The 27,009-nt window shown below is 39.3% G+C and overlaps 1 protein-coding gene across 2 annotated transcripts in view; it reads right to left on the reverse strand.

Moving 5' to 3' along the window:
• DNAJC1 (DnaJ heat shock protein family (Hsp40) member C1) overlaps window positions 1–27,009 on the reverse strand; it is a 255,175-nt gene that overhangs the window by 146,418 nt on the left and 81,748 nt on the right. For both annotated transcript variants that reach the window (XM_075922502.1, XM_075922503.1), the window contains exons 2-6: window positions 22,257–22,358; window positions 21,416–21,462; window positions 14,224–14,389; window positions 13,008–13,105; window positions 11,752–11,845 (exon numbers count right to left, since the gene is read on the reverse strand). In XM_075922502.1, coding sequence (XP_075778617.1) covers window positions 11,752–11,845; window positions 13,008–13,105; window positions 14,224–14,389; window positions 21,416–21,462; window positions 22,257–22,358 — 507 coding nt within the window. The remainder of the gene's footprint in view (window positions 1–11,751; window positions 11,846–13,007; window positions 13,106–14,223; window positions 14,390–21,415; window positions 21,463–22,256; window positions 22,359–27,009) is intronic.

Here is a 27,009-nt window from a genome sequence, read left to right on the forward strand (position 1 = left end):
TAAATTCTGGTGCAAAATCCATTATTGCTTATGGGACCCCTAGACAGCAGGCACTAGGGGGTAACTGTCAATCTCTCTGGTGTGTCAATCATGGAACAATTGGAACAGTGGCTCAGATGAAAATGAGACACAATAGCAGAAAAACAAAGAAAACTAGTCAGAAGCGGATAGAGCAACAGCAATACTAAATTTGATGTATCTCTATAAAGTGGGCAGCACTGCTCAGGTTAATACATACCAAACAGTGTACTGTATGAATATTTTTCATTAAATACAATTAATTATTGTACAATCAGAATACCAGCCTTAACATGAATAAAGAACACAATGGCAGCACATCTTATAAAAACAACATGTGTAGATCTGTGCAAAAAGACAGCAATAAGAAAAATAACTAATTTAAAATATTTATAGGTTTAATTCTACTTTCAAAATGTTAACATTTGGCTATGGGAGCTAAAAAGTTGGGAGCTAAAAAGTTGCAATTCAGAGCAGAATTTGGGTATATACATCTATATTTGCATATACACATAGTAGAAATTTGAAAGTGTAACTGGGTACACAGTTAAATGATGAGCTGGACTCATCGGTTAACCTTCATGGTTATAAGCAAACTCCTCGTGCATACCGGCTCCCAGAGAGCCGGCTGTCCCCGCCCCCAAACATGTAACTGTGCAAAGTCTGAATTTTTCAGCAGTTACAGGATTAATTAAATGCATTTTAAAATCCCTAATATATAGATAGTTGGCCCAAAAAAAATTCAGTGAAATTCAAAATGAAAACTGAAAAAGCGTAGATTTACAGAAAGATTAAGAACCAGGGAAACTTGTTAGGAAAAAAAATTAAAAAGAAAGCTAGTTATACCAAGTAACTTACTTAAACCGGTAACTTTTTCTATAACCCTGGTATCATACCAAATCCTTACATTCGAATGTGAGCTCTCCCACTCACCAACATATTTTTGCTACTGCCCAATCCTGCAGTGAATTAATTGCCATATTTCTTTAGTTATGGTTGAAATGTCATTTCATTATAAATCCTCATGTTTAGTCTCCTAGCTTTCCAAGACATTTTGGGATTCGATTTTATTGTATTATGATCATTTTCAGGCCAAACTGCTGAGGATTATTCTATGAAATTTTGAAAATATAAATATAAAAATATAATTTGCACACTCCCCCAATTTGGATAAGTCACACTTCTAAGCACATCTTTGACCAACCAATTTATTTTGCATTCCAATAATTCAAAATATATCTACATCTACATTTCATATTTGGTACGTGTTAAGTCCTCAAAGAATTAAAGAGCAGTTCAAGCATGACATCTGAATCTGTATCAAAGCTCACATTTCCAAAGAAACAAGCAATTTGGAAATGTTCTGCCTAAAGGGAACAGTTTGGGCACATTTATTAATAAAAACAAGTGTTTTCCTCCTGTTTGAAGGAATCTGCTTGTGAAGTAGAAGTAGTGTTGGTGGGTAGGCTGGTACAACCCGGCAAGTTATTTTTAGCCAGTATGGAGTATTGGAAAGACTCCCTGCCGGCCATCTCATCCCCTTCACTGGCTGCAGTGTCTCTGTGTAAAGCCCTCAGAGCACTACAGCAGCGCCGCCAATATTCTACTCCTTTCCCTGCTACCCCTCCCAACAGTGAAAGAAGCAGAATTGCCAGAACCCCTCCATGTACACAGAGAAGCAGCAGTTCTGTGGAGGGGTGGAGGTGGAGCTGGAAGTTCTGCTCCTGTCCCCACTGGGGGTGGGGGGAGCAGGAAAAGAAGCAGAACTCCCAGCCCTGCCCCCAGCCTCTCCACGGAGCTCTATCTCTGTGTACAGGGTTGCGGGGAGTAGAGCTGGCAATTCTGCTCCTTCCCCACTGCCCCACCCAGCAAGGGAAGGATAGCAGAACTGCCAGCACCTCCTCTAGCTACTGTACTGCCCTCCAAGCCGCCCCTCCCCTGAAGTAATGTGGGTCCCCAGGCTTGAGACATGGCAGTAGGGTTGCCAGATGGTTTCAACAAAAATACCGGACAGACTTGACATTACATCACAATCTACATTACATCTTATTTAGAAAATACCGGACATTTATATTTTCCTCATTTATATTTTCTCAATTTGTTTCCCAAACAGAAAACTCAAATACTGGACTATCTGGTTCAAAACCAGACACCTGGCAACCCTACATGGAAGACACACACAGAACCTCAGCTGGTGCCCTCACCGCTCGCACACTGGCAGGAACTTTTATTTATTTGTACCACTGAGTAGAAGCATTTGAAAAGAATATCAAGACAGTTAAGGAAAGTGTAATGTATTACTGTCATGAGCTGTAGGCTCCCAGCAATGCTGTGTGTATTTGTACTCATGTACAAACACATGTACAATTGTACAGGTATACACTTAGCTTATATACTTGATTTGATTTGGTTGATCTTTCAAACAAGTATATTAAAGACAAAGACAGTTAAATGTAATATAATAGTCCACATGCTATCACACACAAGCATGGACACATGAAGTTAAGGTTTTCATAGCTCTGCCACATGATATACAGTGTTCCCAGTGTAACCCACACATATACTGTACAGTCCAATGGGATGGCACTTAGACCAGCAGTTCCCAACCGCTGAGCTACGGACCACTGCCTGGCCGTGACCCACTGGCTGCCGGGCCATGGTGATTGCTGAAGCTCAAGCCGGCTGTTCACAGAGATTCATGGTGGCTGAGGCATAGCAGGGGGAAATGGAGCAGGAGGCACCTTCCTCTCACCTCCTCCCCCACTCTTGGGGAAGTAGAGGGCGTAAAGGAGAAAGGGGTGCACGCCCTGCCAATAGCTGCTTGCCCTTTCTGCTCAGCCACTTTTGCAGACAGCAGCACTAAGGCTGAGGTGGCAGCGGCATGAGGAAACACCTCCCTCCCTTCTCAGTAATGGCAGTCAGCCGGGGCTCCGCGTTCTTCCCGTGCAGCCACTTGTGCCGGCTGCGGAGCTGAGGCAGCAGCAAGAGGAGGCACTTCGCTCCTCTCCACTCAGTAATGGCAACCTGGTCAGAGACCAGCACTCCACACTCCCACCCATGGGGGCGCAAGATGGACTTGGGGAGGGAGGGGACACGAAGGGGGAGGGAGCGCGCACGTGTCGCCAGCAGCTGCTCCCCCTTTCCACATGGCAGTAACAGCCACGCTCCCTAGGGAGGCAGCCTTATTCTGGGCAGTGATGGTGTGGGGAGGGCAAAGGAATGTTGGGTGAGGGCATGGTGGGATCACGGGGCAAGAGCTCTTTGGCATGGGCTATCAGGGTCAGAGGTTAAAGACTCAAAGGGCATGGGGCATAGGGATGGGGTCAAAGGGTATTAGGCACTGGGAACCAAGGGCTGGGTTGGATCTAGTCAGTTAGGTAACACTGTATTTGCATAATGAATATGCAAATACAGTGTTGCCAGTCCTCCAAAGGTTTGTGAATGAGTTTGCTGGTCCCTGGCATAAAAAAGGTTGGGAACACTGACTTAGACCACTTACAGAAAAAAAGAATGAAAGTACTCTACAGCCTTAGCTGAGAGCCAGCTGGCTTTTAACTCAAGCTGTTGAGGCTCATGCACTAAGCTCCAGAGGTCCCAGGTTTCGTTCCGCATGTCAGCGTTACATGAGCAGTCAGTAAATTTACAGATTACATCAACAAAATGTGCTTTACAAAATGAGATTAGTGTTATGGTGCCAGGTAGAATAAAAGTTCTTGAAAGTGAAGGGCAACAAAATAAATCCTCACTTGATTTTTTTTTTTTTAAATAAAGAAAAGCTACCATCTTTACCATGGTGTTTTTCTGATACTGGAATTAATATACAGAATTGAGGATTACAATCAATTGCTTTGACCAGACTTTGCTGTTCTGCTTCTCTTCACATGGCCCTCATTGAACTCTCCTCTTTCCCCTCACAAGAAGGACAGAGCCAAGCAAACAAAACAAGGGCGAAAAAGGGAGAGGGTTGCCTCACTGAACCAGGTGTGATTTCTGGCACATTCCATGGTTTTAAAAAAAAAATCAGACTCTCACTTGCTCTGGCCCTGTATTAGTTGACACAGTCCTTTCTTTAAGTTTAAGGATAGCTGGTCTGAAAATACTGGAACTCCAGCACTCCCATACTCACACAGATCAACAACCCACCTGGAAATATGTAATTACTAAAGAACAGTGCCCCCTGCTCACTACGCTCACCAGTCCCCCTCTCTCTGGGGGTAGGCAGCCTCGGATCTCCACCCAGTAGTCAGGGAGGGCCAGACAAAGGGGTGGCAGCCCTGGTCTGTACTGGCTCTCCCCTCTCTCCAGCTGCAGGGCGTGGGGCCAGACTGGGCCAGTCTGAGGTGGCCCAGCTCTCTCCCTCCAGCTGCCGGGGTGTTGGGCTGCACCAAACCGAGCTCTCTCCCTCTGGCAAGCAGCCAGCAGGTTGGGCTGTGCCGATGCTGCAGCTGGCCCAGATCTCTCTTTCTGGCCGCCAGGGGACTGGGCCATGCCAAGGCTGGCCTGGCTCTTTCCCTCCAGCTGCAGGGGGCCTGGCTTTCTCCCTCTGGCAAACAGCCAGGGGGAGTTGGGCCAGGCAAAGGCCAAGGCCAGAGCTGGCCCAGCTCTCTCCCTCCAGTCACCAGGAGGTTGGGTTAGGCCAAGTCTGGCATGGCTTTTTCCCTCTGACCACCAGGAGGTTGGACCAGGCCAAGGCTGCAGCTGGCCTGGCTCTCTCCCTCCAACCGCTGGAAGGGCCAGGCTGCTCTGAGGCCATAGCTAGCCTGGCTCTCTCCTTCCAGCTGCAGGGGGATTGAGCTGGGCAGAGGCTGAAGCTGCCCTAGCTCTCTCCCTCTGGCCGCAGGAGGGGGTGGGGCTGGGGATAGGGCTGGCCTGGGTTGAGGCGGAAGCTAGCCCAGATCTCTCCTTCCAGCCACCAGGGGGGTTGGGCTGGACTGAGGCTACGGTTGGCCTGGCTCTCTCCCTCCAGTCACCGGGGGCTTGGGAAAGGCCAAGGCTGAAGCTAACCAGCTCTCTCCCTCCAGCCGCAAGGGGTTGAGCTGGGCCAAGGCTGGCGTAGCTCTCTCCCTCCAGCGGCTGGGGGTTGGGCCTGGCCGAGTCTGCGGCTGGCCTGACTCTCTCCATCTGGCCGCAGCAGGTTGGGACGGGCCGAGGCTGGCCCAGCTCTCTCCCTCTGGCCACCAGGGGCAGGTGTGACCGGGCTGAGGTCACAGCTGGCCTGGCTCTTTCCCTCCAGCTGCCAGTCCAAGGCAGCTGACCCAGCTGTCTCTCTCCAGCCAGCCGGCCAGCCACCCCAACCCTGCAAGTGGCGAAGGTCTCACAGGTGGTGGTTCCCCCCCTCTTCCGTCACATTGGGAAAAGGCCACGTGGCTGGCAGCCCTTCCCCCCTGCCTGTGCAAATGGGAAAGTCTGCACAGGTCCCATGCTCTTCCCCCCAGCCACAACGCATCAGGGAGGGAAGGATTGTGGGATGGACAGTGATATGATGACATCACTCTGTTGTCCCACCGGACGGACGGACGCTCAATCTCTCTCTGTCTCTCTGTCTCTCTCTCTCTCTCTCTCTCATATTTACACATAGTACCATATGGTCATCTCCATAGTTTTTGGATCATTAGTAGTTGTTTTTTAATGTTAATATATGTAGTCTGTATGAGAGTTATAACAATCATAGAAACTATCCTAAGTATGTACAGGAAACCATTGCCTTATGATGGCCCAAGTTGCAATCCTCTCCCCCCTGCACTTACAGCCATTTTTTTAAGTGCAGAACAGGCCGATAACCCCCAACTTACGTCCTATCCCAGGAACCAATCGCGTTGCAAGTCAGGGGCAGCCTGTGGTATTTTTTTGTATATGAGAATATGAAGAAAGGGTCAAGTTGGAGCTATCTGAAAACACAATCTAGGATTTGCCAAATCTTGTACAATTAACAATGCCAACTACCATGTGACAAAAATGCTCTTCGTTGCATAAGTAACCCTGACATCAGCGCATTGTCAAGGTAATGAATGGAATGTCAAAAATTTAAATGAACATGAAATACTATCCATGATCAAAAACAAAAAAGCATGCTCAGGCTAGGTTTATGCTACAAACTTAAATCCACAACTCATGAGTAATGCAGTTATACTGACCTAATCCCAAGGAGACAGAGCTGTATCAATGGGGGGAGGGGGAGAGAGGAGGTGCCTCACTCCTTAACAATGCTACTGCCTCTAACTTGAGGTGGATTTACCACACCTCTGGGGGAAGCTCTCCTATCAGTGAAGTATCAACTTCACTAAAGTGCTACAGCAGTGCAACTGCAATGCTTCAGCACTTTATGTGTAGACAAGCCTTAAGAAAAATATCTCTATGTACCAGTTTGTCTTTCAACAAACACTGCATAAAAATGATAAGAAAAAAATAGATGTGTTAACCCTCAGACTACAGTAAGCTGCAGACAAGTATATTCTTTTAGTGATTCTCTTCCCTCCTGTAACTTTTATTCCACTCCCGATTACCTTCTGCTCCCTCCCAAACTAGAAGTCACTTATTTCCTCTAGTGCATACCAGATGATGTAACCCACTTAGAACAAGCTAAATAATTCTTGCTTACCTTCCACAGTCCCTGCTTTACCCCAAACCTTCCTTTGCCTGACACCTTCTGAGCCACTTAATCTCTGCCTTGACCTATGAGCTCCAACGCAACCTTCCACTGCCATTTCCCCTAAAATGATGAAATTAGTTCCAGTCAGGCACAGGTTAACTGGTATGCACTCAGCGCACTTGCGGGGGGGACACACACCAAAAAACACAAAACCAGGGCAGCACTGAGAATCTGTCACTGTTCACACCATCACTCATTCAAATTTGTCCTGACAGTGGGCAGCTCAGATGCCATGAAGTTCATGAAAGGCATAGGAAGCAAAGGAAGTCAGCAGATCTGCGGAGCTGGGATTGATAGGAGCTATGGGATGCTGGTTCAAGACCTGAGCGAAGACCTGCACCAATGAATGGCCAGGAAGGTCAGGAGGCGAGAAGCTGGGGCAAGCTGTTGGTAGGTTGTGATCTGAATGAGAATTGTTAGAGGGCTACAGAGTGAGGGACAGTTGGTGATGTTGAAGGGTCAGATAGGTTGAGAGCTGGGATACTGGGGACTACTGGTAAAGATAACACGTTGCAGATTGCAGTTAGTCAAATGCATGCCCTGCCTCCTGGGATATGTATGGGGCATACTAGGGGCAGATGGAGGGTTGCTGAGACAGAAGGGGTATTTGGATGTCTATGTGATGTGGGGTATCTATGGACAGATGCACTTTAAGTAAGAGGAGGTCCCTAATTCCCATAGTACCCAGGGCCACAAAATTATTTTGTCTGGTTCCAGGAAGGATAAATGCTCACCCATTCTGTGACACATCTCGCCCTTCCCTATCTTGCAGAAGCTAGGAACTTTTCTTAATAAGTGCAGCGTTCCAGTACTAGAGATCCTAAAACTCTAGAAAACTAGGTAGGTCCCAGTTGTCATCCTCCTAGGAATTAAATAGTTTTCTAAAGGTTAAAAACTTATGCTTGCAAGTTCCCTCTGTTAAAGCCCATGTGTTTTTATGTTATTTAAATATTATAGATGCAATACATTTGATATTAAAGTAAAATATTAAACTGAAATGTAGGAAATACACAACAAAACATTTGATTAGATCACAAAACAAAGGAAATATGACAATTTTTGCCAAAGACAAAATGCTTTTTAGTATAGGTTTTTGTGATCAACAAAATACTTCTGACCTGTTGGGGAAAGAACAGGACTATCTTTAAAAAAACTGTTTAAATACAGTGAAAATTTTCTCCTGGATTTTTCTTTTAATTCAACACTGTATTGCTAAGAAATTAAATACATCTTGCTCACTGCTTAGTTACACTGAATCTAGGATAGTAACTCACTATTATACATTGTCTACATAGATTAATTTAGTGGTAATTTTTATTTTGTCTGCAAAGAAATCATTTAAATTGAAATTAGTTCCAAAAGTCACCATCATAATTAGAAACCTTGTTGACAATCTCAATAGGTTACATTCAGTGCAAATATATATGGAGACTGAAGAACTCCTCACCACTGGAGAATCACTAGACTTTCCAACAACCTATTAATGGAAATATTCAGTGAAGCTTGTATCATTATTCTGCAGATAATAGGAGAATTCCATTTTCTTTACAAGAGTCCATTTCTGGAGAAACCAGACAAAAATGCTTCCTTCATTATAGGAAGACAAGCAGCAACATGACAAATTAACTAACAAAAATGTTTCCTAGTGCTATGCTGACAAAGTTAGTACAGAATGAAGACTTACACACTAATTTTTAAGCTTCCACTTCAAGGAATATAGAAGAAAAGACAAGAATACTTGCTCTAAAAAAATTGGCTTAATAGAGAACACCTTTATTTTTCAGGTATCTAAAAGCAACAATGAGAATAAAGAGTGGATAGTGAGCAGCTTTAAGAAACAGCAAAAGAGTTTCTTTAAGTTGTATGTCTTCATCTATAGACAGAAACCGTCAGTCACCTTTTTGTTAAAAATCAGTCTATTCACAGATATGTCTGCTTTAGTACCACACAAAGATCATTAAAATTTGTAATTAACACAAGTGTCTCTCTGAATTACACTTCTGATTTAGACTACGATACTCACACACTAGTAAGCAGTTTCATTCTTTTGTTTACAAGCTTGACTTTTGAATCTCTAAGCTGTATTGCGAAAGGGGATTGTTTTGTCTGTTTATTTTTAAGAAAAAAAAAAAGCTACCTACAATCTTCCTTCCTTCATTTAAAATAATCAACAAAAATGGCCCGAATAACAAATATGTACCCTATTTATGTGTCTCATATCTAAACCATTTATTGTATTCTCATAGTAAAATACAAATCATACATTTTATTATAGTACAAATTACACTGAATAATTCAAGTTGATGTTTAAGTGTTTCAAACTATATTCACAAAAAAGCAACACCCTGATTTGGCTTAGACTATCAACTTGGTTACCATCATGTCTTTCAACAAGCTCCCATCCTACAATTACTATTTTTTAAAACTTAGTTTTCTTTACTTTCACCTCCCCTAAATTTACTAACCTCATAGGCAAAACTATGAAAATCCATCTTGTTCCTCTTCCTCCTCTTAAATCATGTTCCCCAAATATTAAAAATAAAATATCTCTTATATAATTCAGTTTTGAAAGTTCTACATTTCTCTCACACATCTTGCTTTAATTTTTCTTTTAACACCATGATGCAAAAAAGCAGAGTATAATAAAATGACATAGACCATTCCAAGGACATGCAAACAAAGCATCTCTCTCAAGCAAAGGCCCACCTTAATTATTTTAAGTGCCTCCTTCTCAAATTTGATATTTTTTTAAGGAGGAAAGGGGAGGAAGACACTCAGTTGGATAAATTAAAATTAAACATTCATAGCATCCTTGCAATCTGAATAATTTAAGTGGATAGAACTGTGGCAAGTAGAATGTTGACATGCCCCATCTCAAAAATAAATATTTTTTAAAGCAAACACTAGCTTGAAACTATTTTGCAAGCTTAATTATTATCTTGCTTTAACTTTCTTTAAAGCCTCTTTTGGGCATGAAGCTGTCTGGTATCAGAAAAAATTTATTCATTTTTTAAATTTGAGGACAATCTGTTCAGCTAGCTATCTGTAGTAAATAAGGCTTAAGAGTGAAAATAGTGAGTGGAATGGGCAACATTTGCAATGCTTTCTCACCTACACACAGTTAATTCAAATAGAAATGGAGCTTTAATTAATTATAGAGTATCACTAGCCAAGTTTAAGAATAGTCTGTTGGACAGTAAAGTTACATGACTGAAAAAAGTAACTAGGGCATGTTCAGTAGATATAAAAGATTTTTTAACATTATTTAATGACAATATATCATCCTTTCAAACAAATATTCCTCTCTCTGTCCAGTCTGACAGGTGTTGGAATTGCACTTGAAAAAGGATTGGAGAAATTGTAAATTATTTATCAAACAAAAAATCCAAACAAACCAAACTGTGTCAATGTCAAGACCAAGAGAAAACTATAGACACAAAAATGTTGTAAATCCCCAATTTTCAGGCCTCCATAATTTTTATTACATTCTGCAATGTTTTACAAATTCAATGCTTCCACCAGAAAAAAAATCATCTATATATTTGTGAAGAAAATAATAAAAAACGATAAGTGGTGCTACTGTCCTGTAAACTAATACAGCAAATTGTCAACAAATAGCATCAGCAATCTGTGAATTCATTCTTCCCTCAACTTGTTCACCAAAATGAGTTATTAACTTCAAAGTCCAATTGTGAACAAGAAGTCACCTTAATAAAGCATGGCCATTATTTTCTTTAAAACAAGACAATTAACAAAAATCTATTTTAATTCAAAATCAAAACTATACCATTATTTTTGTATAAAATACGAAATTACAGAAGTTAAGATGTCTACGACTAACATTCAAGAGAATTTGTCCCTAAAAAAGGCACTACAAATGGCAGTCCTGGAGATCCATTTTTATTGTCTCAGCAACTTCCTTAGTAAGTTTATATCTAATAAAAGGTAAACCAATTCATTGTTTTGCTTTCTTGATTGTTTTATGTGCTGCTCTTGTAAAGGTAACTGCATGCAAATGAAACCTCAATATTCTATGCATGGAAACAGTTCCAGCAATGGTGCCTAAGTTAAGAATTATATTGATGAGGTGTAAGCCAAAATCTATTCTGCTTTCTTTCCTTCATTTATAACAATCCTACAGAATTAATAAGGCTAACAATAATAATAAAAAGTGCAACCACCTTTTTTTGTATTTACTAAAGCATATATAACCAAAAGAAAACCTCACAGAGTGTAAAAATATATTATGTAAGAAGGTATTTTATCTCTATAGTTGCTATATAGATGATGTTATATATTTGCGTATCTTACACTATGCCTTAAACAAACAAGACTATTGTTGAACACTTTTTTTAAAAAGTGTAAGAAAATACTGTTTACAGACAGGCTGGCCAAATTTAAGTTCCCATGCTAATATTAATTTTTGCTTTTCCTGATTTCTCCCCTGCTCCAAAGTACTAACTGTACTACCTTAAAATCTGATTTATATGCAAAAGCTGATAATAGAAGGTTAACAAATCCTCAGTCATTAGAACAAAATTACAGATTAATTTGAGGGAAAGATGGATATCAGTTGCCAATGAAAAGGGTAAAACTAAAATTACTCCATGCAGAAAAAAAGCCATCATCAATTTATTTCTGTTTCCTAATAAATTTGAACAGGATATTAATACATAATATAACAAATACTGTATATTTTATATACACACTTAAACTATAATTAACTATTATCACTTACAGCTTATTTCAACACACTGCTTCTTTTTCCTAAAATACATGTAATTTTCACCTTCCTTTTCTACTTATTCTTGAACAGTTAGTTCTTAATGTCTTGCCTGTTTATAAATATGAGTGCAAATTAATGAGAGAACTACTATCCGAACAATACAGTATATTAAACAAAATATTCACTTTAGAAATATATATTCACATTTAGATGAGCATTTAAATATCCTTAAAATAATAACTTATCTGTGCTTCTGAAGACAGAAAAATCATATGAACAAGCAACAGTGTGTTTGTTCACAGCATAATGAAACCATCAAAACAATCCTATAAAAAGTGGTGTGCAAATTGTATTTTACCTGCAACAGCTGAGGTAATGCTTTTATAGTAAGACAGAACAAAATTCCCAGCTTGCATGGAAGTAAATCACGCCACTGTGGTTTTTCCAATGATCTACAATAAAGTAAAATTATTTTAAATATTAAAAATACATTTTCATTCTTGCACAATATACATTATTCATACACAATATACCTGTTTACAAAAATCAGCAAACTTTCCTACAGCCTCAAATTAGAAGTAAAATTCAAAATGCTTATCAATCCATTGTGAAAGTGCATAAACATTAATGCAAAATATTCATCATGAATATTGAAGCCATTAAACATATAATCAAAGAATCAAAACTAGATTTAGACAATGTTCTTCTATTGTTATATTTTTAATCTTCTTTTAACAAGGGCTTTTCTTCAGTTACACAAAATAAATTCCTAAGGCTTACATGATCACATCAGCTAAAAAAGACTACCATCACCAAAGTGTTCACATGTCCTGACAACTAAATATGAAGACGGTAGCATAAATAAACCAATACATAAAAATTAATGTCGTTTGCAGTTCACTGAAGCATTACTCACTGATGTCATCAGAATAGAAGACAGGCACAATAGTCTCTGATCTCCATCCTGCATTGATCCAGTTCATGCCCCTGCTGTGTGAACTATTTAAACCCTTTATTTCTTTCTATGAATCAATAGAAGAAATGGTGGTATCTTTTGGAGTACACTTGATGTCACTACCTTCCTATGTTGTTTCTTAACTAAGCAGTGTCAGAATCCTTTACTAATGTTTCTATGTGAATCAAACAATGACACAGATTAAAAAACCTTCAAAATTTCAGCACTTACAGACCAATCCATTAAAGACTTAGTAACAGTGAATTTATTAGTTTACACTTTTAACCTAATTTCAATCTTCAGTGGAAAAGCTTATAATAAACTTCTTATAAAATGTTTTAAGCCAAATGCATCCTACTACAAATAAACTACACTTAATACATTCTTTGTTTTACAACTACTGTGGATCTTCCACATAACCACATTTCATATTACAAACTCATACCAAAGCCTCACTGAATATTTATAAATCACAATCCTAGTACACATTGCCAGTTTTGCTATGTTCTCATAAATTTAAAAGATTGTCTTTCACTGTGGATGCACCACATACAAGAATATAGACTGAATGTAAAACATTTGATCAACTAAGCTAGCAGCTGAAGTAGAGCTCTGACAAAATCATTTAAATGTGAAAATACACTAGTAAGGGTTCCCACCTTTCATTTTTGTCAGCAGGACCAAGTTTTACTTCATCTGCACTCCTGCTTCCTGTTTTTTTCTTCTTGTCTCTCTTTTTTTTGCTAAGCAGTTCACCCTTAATGCAGAAAGAATTACGGTTATAATTATCATTAACATGTACTCTATGAATGTTACTGGAACTCTTGTGTGAAGGATAAACATTAGAGTAGCATTTATGCAAATATATCTAGGGTCGTACACGATTAAGTAAAATCATCTATCTTTAACAATAACTGTTGCCATGGCATCCAGTCCTTAAACACACATGAAGTCCAGCTCTGTCAGTCATGTGTATCTCCATAGCAATCAAAGTTTTCTAAGAAGAGAAAGCATTCAACTTGCCTCCTTTCTCATTCAGCAACTTTAATAATGTAGCTTGGAAAATAAAAAGAGTAAATAAATGCCAATATGTGAATACTGTTCAATTATGTTTTTTAAGATTATAAACAAAAACTGATTGCTTTCTATCTTATGTTCACTTGTAGCAGCAAAAACTTTCAAAGATAAGTAGGGGTGGGAGGGAAATAAATAAATACTAAAGAAATGTTTTAGCTTTGACTGTTAATCTAATTGACATGAAAATATTTATAGGGTTTTAATTTAGAAAAACTTCCAGTAAGAGGAAAAGCCAAAGTGAGTATGAATTCTGAAAATCAAGACCAGAGACAACCAGTACTTGCGAAGACCAAAAGCATGACCTTGGAACGTCATGTTTATGCTTCGACATACGATAGAGAAAGTGTCTGTTGTCTTTCGTTCCTCTGGAAACTAGAGAAACTCCTCTTATTCACTAATTGTCATCAGTAGCTATACAAGAAATTCAATTTTGTATTACATCCATATAAAATAATTCCATTTTGACTTTTGAATCTAGAACATATAACTAATTAATAAAATCTTTGCTACTGATACAGCTTACAGAGGGGTAGTCATGTTAGTCTGTATCTGCAAAAACAAGAATTTGGAGATAAGCAATCATGAGCAAAGACTTACTTGAAGTCTTTGCCCATGAAAGCTTATGGCCAAATAAAGCTTAGTATGTAAGGTGCCACTGAATTAATCACATTTTATATATCAGAACACAAATTTTAATGGAAAAATGACAAATAGTAAAAATCCCTATTTGGAAACTTTTGCAAAGTATTTCAAATAAACTAATGATTATACTGCATTTGATTTATTACTAATACTTACCCACTGTTTTTCCAGGTAGATTGACCAAACCACAGCATAATGACCCACTGTGAGAATAATGAACAACAGTAATGCCAGCTCAGCATTGCTCATTTTTCTCACCCGCCTGTAGTAGAATACAGGCTGTCGCCAATCTGGTAGTCCATTGATCAGAATATCATCATACCTACAGTAGCAAATATAACAGGCTTTCATGGAGAGTTTAAAATGAAATAAACCTACCCAATTCATGTTAAAGACAGAAATTACCACAACAATCCACAAGATTAAATAAAATCATCATCATCATATAACATTTCTGAAATACCAGCAATGATGTGGGCATAGACAGAATTCAAAGCAGCATGATGTTGAAATGTTTTCCATGTCTTGCAGAAAAGGTGGTAAAATACTGTTCCTACAGCATCCCCGTCTGATTCACTTGTGAACCGGGCTTGCTGTAGAATGTATGTTCTACATCATATCAATCAATGGTCAAGTGCTCAGGATATAAGTGGACAAGAAAAACAACAAATGTGAGACTGCAAGGAACAAAGTTGCAATTATTTAAGTGTTTTACTAATTAAAAATATGAATAATGAGGTAAAATGTCTTTGCTCATGTTTTTCTTTATTGTGTTATGTCAACTTCCATTACAGAGTAAAATGCATGTGCAATGTAATAACCCTTCTAATTAAACTCTTGCTTATGATGCTAAAAATCAAGGTTCACGGGATCCAAGCAACTTTATTTCTAAAGACTGCTATTGAAAAGTTAACCTTCTCACATTTAACTATTCAATTTATTTTAAGGTTATGCTCTTTTATTACGGTAATACAAAAGCCATCTGAACAAAACAGTCAGCTTATTTTTCCACATTTACTCAAAGTATTTTAGCATAAACAGTTTTTGCCAATTAATGTATTTAATATACTTTGGAAAAAGCTATAATATAAAACTTAAAATAGTCACATTCAAATACTGTATGTTCAAGATACACAACCTGTTAATCTTAAATTGAACACAACTCATTACATATTCTAATCACACCATTTCTAGAATTAAATCTGCACTGAAAGGCCTAATTTGGTGCAACACATTGACCAAAATATTTTAATTAAAAATATTCTGAGTTAGTCGCAGGCCTAATTACAGGAATAGAAATAGGGCCTATATTGTCATGCAGGTCAGTAGAACTCAGTAGTAGGTTTTTCTCAAGTAAATTGACCGATCCAGGAATAATAGCGCAGCTGCTAAACTGCCAGTCTTGACATGTAAATCAATTTAAATGCAACAACTGCAGTAGCTACTTTGATAGTTATTAAATTGATACCTTGGAGATGTACTACAAAATTTAAAAAAAATGAAGATTTATTGTTGGCAACTTTTTTTTAGTGGAAAAACACGGGTTTAAGTGCAAAATATATTTAATTCAACAAATCTAGAAAATTTGACTTCTGATAAATGACCATTTATTCAAGGCAGGAGATATTAGTAATTTACTAGGGAAAAGGTTTAAAGCACAAGATTCAGATGACTTCAATGCTTACATATTAAATAAGATATTTACAATGAAACTGTCTTCATCTACATTTTCATAATTTTATAAGATTAATATCCAGAAATGTAAATTCTGAGTTTAGGATAACTCTTTTCTTCCTTCATAATAAATTAGTGTAAGATATGAGGCAATATAATCTGTTTAAGGAAAAAACCCTACTCAGCACTTAGTTTAGGAAATTACATTTTAAATCTAAACTACTAGAGGATAGAACACTGCATATTTCAAGACCAAACCAAGCAAACTCCACCACTTTAACCCACGTTTAAATTTAAAAATCACAATGCATTCTAGTCTTACTAAATGGTTTAGAACTGAAATACAAGAAAAATATTTTGGGAGCAAAATGATTACTTGCAACTAATACTGTGGATAATTTTACTTTAGAAAAAAAATCTGCTAACAAAATATTATGTTCGTGTGTACCATCAATTTAAAGCTTTCAAAGACATATGGAGGTGGGAGGAAAAAGGATAGAAGTCTTTTCCTACATTACTATTAATTTACTAAATATTTTATATTAGCTACTAGACCTACATTATCTGCTAGTAAGGGGAAAACAAGTAAGTTATGATAAAATATTTGTTTTCCCATATTGTTATGAGTATCAACAATGCAATCTTATCTTCATGATATATAAATCCTTTTTAACACAACCAAATTTAAGACAGCAGAATTTTATACATTAAACAATCTAAACAGTACACCTACTTACTAGGCTATGTCTAGTGTTCCGAACAACAGTCTCCGAGGATTAGGTCTTAGAATCAATGCTCTATTGATTTTACTATCAATGAACATTATAGCTCACACGACTGGCCATTTTAAAGGAAGATAGCTTCTGTTATAAACACTTTTTAGAATATATACCATTGAAAGAAACTAAACAGTGTATTTGAAAAATGCTTTCACGATAATTTTTAGAGTTACAAATGAACAATGGCAGAATTCCTCAGAAGTCTACCATAACTTGCATTTTGTTTTCCACATTTAAGACACTGTTTAATTAATAAGCATGCAAATTATTCAGCAAAGTACTTATTTACAAAAATGATTAGCTATGAATGATAGTCAAATCATGAGCAGCAAAGAAAATCATATTCAAAATTAATTTACTAAGCATCAACCTATTTTAAATTACTACTTCTTACCTCTACTTCCTGCACAATTTCATCTGATCTAGCCACCCTATTTTCCACTGCCCTCAAATGTATACAAGCACGCATAAAGCAACTGGTATAAGGCAAATGAGAGTGCCCAGCAGTTGTGTGTGCTTTGAAATAAACGTCAACTAATAGCGGAAAATAAATATTAGGAAGTAATTGAATCACAGCACAAGAAAATAAACTTCATAATGACAGTAAAACTTTTATAAAAAACATGAATTTAAAATTTAGTACCACCATTAAGAACCAGTTATGAAAATTCATAATTTCTCCTACCTATAACATTCAAGTTATACGTTTTAGAACTTTAGATTTTATTATAGTGCAAGAAAATCAATTAATCTACGTAGCTATGTTCAAAATTACAATATAATTAAGCTATTTTACAAACATATAATAAAATGTTTACATTTTTATAAAGCCCACAAAACTTCACATTTCACACATTACTTCAGAGACCTAATGTAGATTTTAAAAGGGACAATAAACAAGTATGAAGTAATGAGATCTTATAAATTTAAAATCTAAAATCTTAGAAAAAGCAGCAGTTTTCCATAAACTATCAATGGCAACATGTAATACACATATAGTCAAGAATTCTTTATACTTTCCATATGCTACATATAAAGCCATACGATTACAAAAAGAAGTGCTAATGTATATTCATTAAATGTTACAAGGATGCTTTTTAATTTTGATTCACACATGAATATTTGCAATAATGGAAATCACGATGTTACAGAAAGTGGACTTTATAAACCAAAAGTTAGTTAAAAACACAAATATTTAAATTTATGAAGACATTTACTTAAATATAGGTAATGGAAAAAAATCTGTTCAAAATTGCATACATTTGCTTCACAAATTAAAATTGAAGTAATGATTATCAATGAGTTTAGCTTGTAATTTTACCCAACATAAATCTTATTGGGTGAAATTCCGTCCAGCACAGGAAGCCTATGCAAGATCCAATCTAGGACATAACACTTTCACAGGGATTAATTTACATCAAGGGCTCTGTGCACTGTACCACTGGGCATACAGCTTATACATACAGTAAATATTTTAATGCATATTACATACATATTTAAACTACTATTAAAATCAAAAAGGAAAATATGAAGTATTAATAGCTGAAGTAGTATACTCTACTGGTAGAGTGGGCCTTTCTGGATAAGACAAATAGGTTTTTATTTACTGTTCTTATAAAATATTACCACTAGTAAATTGTAATTCTGTAAGGCATGTTTATACTCCAAAATGACAGAGAATAAAAATATAAATTATGCCTAGCTTTATGTGTTTAAAGTGAAAGATTCCTTTTTAAATAAATCCTGCTAAAAGGTGTTGCTCCACTGATTTGTTCCGTAAAAGTGTAACTATTTTTTCTGTACACTCAATCATAGTCCTAGATATGCAGGAAAAAGAAAAGATGAAAGGAGTGTGGTTTAATTAGGTAGCAACTTCATTAACTTAACTCGTCTTGGAACTACCTTGCAGTGACTCATACAATAGAGGTCACCTTTGCTTCTTTGTTTCCATCTGCTTTAGGGCTGCCAACAACTGTCACCCATACCTGGTCCTAGTCCATTGCTGGGACCTGACCACCTACCCCTTCTATGCGGCTTCAAGTTTAAAGGGTTGAGAAAAGGGGATTGGTCTTGCTGTACCAGCTTTACCCAGCTACTTTAGGGGCTAGCTTCCCATAACATGCACTATTGCTTTTGGTTTAATCAGTGATCCAGATTTCCTATGGCACAAGTACCACCAACAAGGTCACCTGCTATCTGCTAAATTCTGACACCTATTGGACCAAGTGTGATCGGATGTGGGGAAGTAAAATAATCCATGATGCCTACAGACAACTTGCCGATGTTGGAGGGAAAATTCCCCAAAATATAACCAGCATAATGCCCACAGCAGACAAAAAAACAATCAACCAAAAACCCACTCACACACATAAACTCTTCCAATGCTAATTGTAGGGCTTGGATGGGGGAACTGAAAAGGGAGAGGGATCACTTGGGCTGTGTCCAGACTCAGGGGTTTTTTCGGGAAAAGTAGCCTTTTCCCGAAAAAACTTCCCCTGCGTCCAGACTCAAGCCGCGTTCTTTCGAAATTAATTCGAAAGAACGCGGCTTTTCTTTCGATGGCAGTAAACCTCAATTTACGAGGAAGAACGCCTTCTTTCGAAAGTTCCTCTTTCGAAAGAAGGCGTTCTTCAATGTAAATAGGGCTTCTTCGAAAGAGAGCATCCAGACTCACTGGATGCTTTCTTTCGAAAAAGCAAGCCGCTTTTTCGAAATTTCTCCGTGCAGTCTAGACGCTCTCTTTCGAAAGAGGCTCTTTCGAAAGAGGCTTGCAATCTAGACATAGCCTTGGAGGGACAGATCTTACCTATACTCTCCTAAGCATACAAGGCCAGTGCTTACAGTAAGCTGAGCGCCTGGGAGGCAAGGAGAAATTTGAATGTGGCCCAGCTGATTAGCAGAGTACCTACTGCAAGCAATATTTGTTTCTACTGGTGGTGCACATCCACACATGCATCAGTGCACATAAAATGTATTCCACACATGGATTAAAAAAATAGAGGGAACGCTGCAAGGGACAATGGCTTACCTAAGTACCACTGGTCAGTCCACCAGCCTATGAAATGCATCCCCCAACCCATCAATGGAGTAAGAAAACCCTAAGAGGGGCCATTATCCTTTTCCTCTCACTCCCCCAGATCTTTAAGCCTGCAAGGGGGACATCTGGCCTCAGGCATGTCCCTAGGAATGACTCACAGCATGATTAGTTGATACTTTCAGCAAGATAAGCTAGTTACCTATGTGTTGGTTGTGCCTTAAGGGGGGGATGAATACTCCTCTACTTATGTATGTATCTGTCAGTTCAGTTTTTCAACTCAGTAAAGGATTCCTAAAGAAGAGACTAAACAACTAGAACTTATGCTGAAAAGTGCACACCATTGCAAGAAATCTCTTTTTAAGTGAACACCACCTTTTTGCCTCTACAATGGCTAGTCATTCTCTAGGAAACAAAAATATCTATATGAAAAAACTGTTAGCAATGAATCAACTTAAGCTTAACTGATACAAAGCACCCTTAAGATGAAATAAAAATTCCATATGAAACAGCTACAACATTTAACAGTATCAATTTCTAAAGCAGTTTAGATAAATAAATACAATGTTGTCAAGCTACAGAATCACAACTGCAAGCAAAGCAAGATCATGGTATTAAGATATGAGGACATTCCTAAGGAACTCCAAAGACAAATTTCATGATAAACACTTTCAACATTAAACTATGGTGAAACAGGAAATACATTTAAAATTATGTAACCCACAAAAGCAAGATGACATAAGATTTTAGGCTAATTCTTACTGTCAGAGCCATTTAAAAATAGATACTGACACATGCACCCATTGTTAAACTTTGTAACTCCTTGATCTGTGACTCCAAGTTGAAATTCCACAGAGGGAGGCAGAGGAGAAAACATACACAATCTAAAAAAACCTCCCTTAAACACATTTTCATGACTTGTTGAAAATAGAGGATTACCAAACAGAAGATAATCTCTACTATGAGACATGGACTCCTGCCAAGACTTCCACAAAGCCAAAGGCTTTCAAGAGAAGGTTGTAAGAATCCCTGTTTAGAGATCGGTAAACCTAAAGATACTTTACTGAAACTCCTGTGCTAGGAGCATGACTCTTTCTTTAGCCAAGCTGAACTAATGATTATCAGGTTAAGTGGATATCCTAAATCAGATTATATGTTCAGGCACAATACAGTCCTCTGGAAAGCAGTCCAAACATAAGATACTATCCATTCAAGCTATCTTTCAGGTATTCTCAGAACAAACACCACTTAAACTTTTGTGGTACTAGTATAAACCAGAAAAATTATTTATCACTTAAAAAAAATCTTAGGCTTATCTGACTACTATAAATGTATAAATTTAGTATCATAATTTTATGTTTTTAAAAGAAAAATAGAAAGATATGTGAAGCTAGAAACATTCACCAACAGAGTACCTAAGCATCATATGAAAGTTCTTACGTAGTGAGAAGGAACTAACAGCTGCACAAAGTGGGTTGTAATTCTCAACTAACCCTGCTCTATCCCCACATACATGACCCACAAACACAGAACTACAAAAACTAATCTATTAGAGATTGTTCTAACAGAACATTTCCCTCCCAATTCAAATTACTTTTAAAAAACATTCAGAACTGAAGAGAGTAATCATCTTATCTCACTAAAACAGTTATATATATATATATCTTATTTATTTTAAATTGTTGCTAAATAAAAAATATGCATGTGTTTAAGCCTTTGCACAATAGAGCATAACTATAATCATTGTAAGTCAATGATGTCAATAGGGTTATTCACAAGTGCATAAAGTTAAGCATTTGCATAAATCTTCATAGTACTCGCATCCATCATAGATCTTTAAAAATATGCAAACTATACTCACTTCTTCCTTCTCTCTTCATCCTTTAAAACCTCATATATAGCCACCAACTAAAATAAAAACATCGCTTTTATTAAGAAAGTGACTAAGAAATTGTGAAAATACAATGCACAAAACAAATAGTTAAAATAGATTTTTCCCTCTTAAATATCATTTTAATCTAACATGATATTTGTCTCATATAGGTAAAAAATTTCCATCAAGAATGTGATTTTTAAGTTGATAGTATCTCTTCAAAAGGTGCACAGGTTCTCGAATTATACCACCACACTGCAAGTAGCCTTCATTTAGTGAAGTACATTGAATAGGTAAAGGCTGAATAATGACAGGTACATGCTATTGCTCAATTAAATGTCAGGATTCAGAAAAGAAAATGATCAAGACTTAAGATACATATTTTACTGATATCTACATTAAATGACTAATAATGAAGACTGATGAGCAGTTCTTTCCCAACTTACATTAAAAGGCAAAGTGTATGCTTGCAAACATACTTTCCCCCTTAATAAAAGTTGGTATGCATGCTTTTACACAGATAGAAAAACATAATAAATTTGTTTTCCAGTTAACAGAAATACATACAAATATTTTAAAATGCTTGTAAACCAGATATATTCAAATATTAATCTAAGTTACTGTAGATTGTTCAGAACATTTATGTGATATCTGCCCAACACTAAATCCAACTAAAATAGGAATAATCTTGCCTTGTTTGAAAATTACTAATAATTTCAAAATATTACTTTGCTATCAAAACTGTATTTATTCATGATAGTAATAAGTAATGTCAGACAAATTCTGAACTTATTCCTGCCCACCCACTCCGATAGTATGTGTCACTTACTTGTCTAAACTGGGTTTCTGCATTTTCATCTTTGTTCTTATCTGGGTGTAGAGTTAGTGAAAGCTTACGATATGCTTTCCTAATGTCTACAGATGAAGCATCCTGCAATAACACAAAGCAAACTTTGTCAGAAACAAATTCCCAGAACCTTGTTAAGATCTAAGAAGACAGCCAACCAAACGCAGGACCTGAGGCAATGTAATCTGAGCAATCAGTCTAACAACCACGCTATGCAGCTAGCCTGACCCACATGACTGAACAATCATTCACTCCAATTCAGCTCTCATCTTAATTTCTTTCATTACCATACACGCATTACAAGTTAGTATTTGCAAAAACTTCCAAACACTTTCTTAATATTAACCAGTAATATTTCTACACTAGTTTAGAGATCAAAAAGACAAATTAAAAATTAATATATCTATGTATCTTCGAGAAAGTCATCATTCTTTCACATTATGATAAATATCTTAATTTCAGACCTTGGAACATATTCCTCCCTTAGTATTATTTACACTAATTCCATGCTTATAGGACTTTCTTGAAAACTCAATTTCAGGATGCCTAAAGAAATATATTTTCTGAAGTTCAGTTTGTTTTTAATTTGAAACTACCATGACTATACTTATATATAGTTGCAATGTAGAAGATAAGACAAATCTTTGTGCTTTCAATTTCATTTTTACCTCTCTCAGGTTTCTGAATGATGAGACTATAAAACAAAATACTATATCAATTGCACATATATTACCATTTACTGTGCATCTTTTAAACATAACCAAGTTACTACGAATATATAAATGACCCACATCAGAGGGATTTTATGAAGTTATATCTATTGCTTACTAAGAAATCCACAAAGTTGCCATGTATGTCATAAACCAGGAATTTGTGTTTAATGGGAAGCATCACTTGGGCAATGTATCAGTATCGAGTCTGAATACCTAAATCTAAAAGACTACAACCTAAACAGACCAAGATGATTTTATTATCAAAACATGCTGAAGTAAAATAAAAGTCTTGTGAAATTTTAGATTTTTTGTTTTACAATTTATTCTCCAAGTTATATTTTAAGATGACTATCAACAGGGACTAATTAAAAACCGAACAAACCGATCCTTATAACAGAACAGCTGTTAGAAGAACAAAACTGAAATAAGACAACTAAAGCAACACTGTAATTAGTCTTTCAAACTTTCCATTACAAACCATTGTCTTCATAACAAATTTTAAGGTTTATACCATGAAACTATAAGTCTGGCTAAAATTTTCAGCCCAGAAGTGAATATTTTTATAATATACACTAGGGGTGGTGCCCCATTTGTGACACTCGCCAACCCCTCTCCAGGGACAGGCAGCCCCAGCTCTCCCCACAGCCACCAGGGAGGGACAGACCAAGACGTGGCAATCCTGGCCTGCCCCAATTCTCCCTGTTCTGGCCACTGGGGTGGGGGGAAGAGGTTGGCTGGACCAAGGCTGTGTCTGGCCTGGTTCCCTCCCTCTGGCTGCTAGGCTTGGGCCAGACCAATGCTGCAGCTGGCCCAGCTCTCCCCCTCCATCCATTGGGGGGAGGGAGTGGATGTTGGGCTGGACCAAGTCTGGACCACCTCTCTCCCTCCTGCCACCAGAGGTGGAGGGTTGGCCAGACAGAGGCTCTGGCTGGGCTGGCTCCCTCCCTTCTGGTTGCTGGGGGAGTTGGACCAGACCAAGGTTGGCCCAGCTCCCTCCCTCCAGCCACCAGGGAGTGTTGGGCCAGACCAAGATTGTGGCTGGCCTGGCTCTCTCTCTCTCTCCTTCTCACAGGGAGTGGGGAGGACACATGGCTCTGCCTCCCCACCCCCTGCAATGAGCAAGGCCGCATGGCTCCCACACCCCTCCTCTCTAGCTGGACACCACACGTCACGCGTACCTCCTCCCCATACCCAAGCCCCTGTGGTGCTCTGCAGCTCCCACACACACCCCTCTGCCCCTCACTCACACCTCTCTCCCCCACCCGAGCCTCTGCAGCTCCTACGTGCCCCCTCGACCACCCATTCCAAGCCCCCGAGAGGTTGCACAGCTCACCCAAACTCCCATGCACCATGCCCGACCCAAGCCCCTGAGAGGTCGCTTGGCTCACCCAAACTCCTGTGCGCCACCCCCCCCACCTGAGCCCCCATAGCTTCTGGGTGCCCCTCCTCCCCCCACTCAAGCCCCCATGGCTCCTGCACACTTCCCCTCCCCGGACAGCAGAGGGGCCATGCTGCTCAATTTTAACTGTGGCAGCCACCTGCCCACATGGCAGCTGCTGGAGGGACATCCAGCCCTGGGTCAGAGGCCAGTGGTATGTGGGAGGGAGGGGCCAGCAGCGAGGTCCAGGGACAGAGGAAGAGGGCCCCACTGCAGAAGTCTGATGTGGGAGGGGAAGGGCTGGACTAGGGGTTACCCCGCAGGAGGCACCCTGGCTCAAGTCAGGGCTGGATGTCCCTCTGGCAGCTGCCATGTGGGCAGGCAGCTGCCAGAGGGACATCCAGCCCTGGTTCAGCCTTGGTCCAGCCCCAACTCTAACCCTCCTCCCCCCCACATTGGGCCTTTGCAACAGGGCTCCCTCCCCCTACCAAGGGCCTTGCCACTGGCCCTTTCTCCCAACAGGGGCCAGAGCCATGTGGCAAGTGGCAGCAGTAGCTCTGGCGGCCAGGTCTGGAGCCACCCTGTGGCCCCCAAACCTATGCCCTGGTTCTCAGCTGCACCACCAGCCAGGTGTTCTCAGCTGCAACACCAGCCAGCAGCCCTGGCCCCCTTACCCCAGGAGCTAGCCATGCTAGGCAGCACAGCCCCAGCTCCCCCCTCATCCACCGGTTGAGGGAGCTGGGCAGCCCAGCCCCAGCCCTTCCTCCCCTGAAGAGCTGAAAGCCACCCATGGGTCAGGCAGCCCAGCTCAGTTCTCCCCTCCCCCCCTCAGTGAGCAGCTTCCTGAGGGACTGGGCAACACAGTCCTGGGCCCACCCCCTTCAAGGAACCACCAGAGGAATGGGCAGCCTAGCTCCAGCCACACCCCCAGCAAGAAGCTGCCACCTCCCTGATCTCTCAGTCCCCCATCCTAAACTCCCCCTGCCCTGAATCCTGCACCCCCTGACCTGAGGCCCCCCCATACTTCCCACCAGTGCTTTTTTTGTAATGGTACTGCCTAGTACGCAGTACCAACACCTCCAGACATTGTGCCGACTCCTCCAGTCAGAGCTCAACAACTTTTCAGAGTACAGGCACTTTTTTTTTTTTTTTAATAAAAAAAGCGCCATCTCCCACCCCCTGCCCTGATTCCTGTACTACAGGGTTATGCGCCTTATTAATTGTCCCATGTGTGACAGGGCGTTTGCCCTGCACTGGCCCTTTAAGGACAAACCCCAGCCTGGAGCAGGGCCTGGGAGTCTAGCCCCAGCTGAGGCTGCATTAGTTGATTAGGGCCCAGCTGGGAGCTATATAAGAGGATGGGCTGCTGCTCCTAGGGAGAGCAGTGAGAGCCTGGCTGCTGGGAGAATAGGAGCTGGAAGGAGGGCAGGGCTAGGGGAGCTCTGGCCAAGTAAACCCCCAGACTGCAGGGCCTGAAGAACGGCCCACTGAAGAAACAACAACCCCCGAAGGGGGGGCTCAGAGACTGACATGAGCACTGCCGGAGGGCAGTGTCCTGAAGAGAATGCCGCAGCCTAAAGGAAAGAGGGGAAACACCACCTGAGGGGAAGGAACCCTGCCAGCAGAAAGAGCTAATTCCTTGGACAGACGGCAGGGGGTGCTATGGTGGTGAGTGAACCCCCTCACACCATGGTTTAGTATTTTTTTTCCTGTATAACAATTTAAGTGTGTGTGTGTGTGTGTGTGTGTATGTATATATATATATATATAATTTTGTTAGGAACTGGTGATTGCCACAGTGGTGCACATCTGAACAAGTGCACATGATGTCAATGTTGGTACACAAGATGAAAACTCACTCCCCTCCTGGGAGGGAAATCTTAGAGGGAACACTGCCTGGGTACTCTTTTCCTCCCAACTTAAGTACTAATGTTCTTCATCTGTATCAAGATTTGTGTTTGATTTTTATGGAGGACCATTAACTGAGTTGCTTCACTACAGGTCTGACAAGAAATTTTAAGGAGTTGTTGGAAGAACACTGTCTGAGTCAACTCCTTCAGACTCAGAAGCAGATTAACAAAAGAATTTGTAGTGTTTCTTTGTTAGAAGGAAAATTTAAACTGAATTGTTCCCAAATTAAAATCTTTTATTTTTGTAAGGTTTTAAGTCCAAGGGCTTTTCTAATATTACAGTGGTATTGGTTTTGAGAGCATTTGAGTTATGTCTCTCCTATTACAATTATTTCTGTTTATTAAAATTAAACAGGAGAGAGTGATTGGGGGGGGAAAAAAGGAAAACATTTTTATAAATAGAAAATTAAGCATGAAATAAAAGTTGACCTATTTACACAGCACATACTTTGGTAGTATCTAAATTACTTTCTGAACCATCTTATTTACTGCCACTTATTACTCCAATTAGACATCTCATCTCCTGACTGGGCTTGTCCTCACTACAAAACATTTCTGTATTTCAATACTGTTGAAGAGAATCAAGTTAGCAGATACAATGTGGATCATGGCTTTGCACTCTGTTAATCCAGAACAAATTGTGTTCAGCTGGTAAGGTAATCATGATTAAACCCTGAGAGAAGGAGGTAGGAAGGGGTAAGGAAAAGCAAAGGAGGTAGATAAGGTATAAAGCA

Source organism: Pelodiscus sinensis, chromosome 2 (assembly GCF_049634645.1).
Source record: "Pelodiscus sinensis isolate JC-2024 chromosome 2, ASM4963464v1, whole genome shotgun sequence".
Classification (NCBI taxonomy): Eukaryota; Metazoa; Chordata; order Testudines; family Trionychidae; genus Pelodiscus; species Pelodiscus sinensis.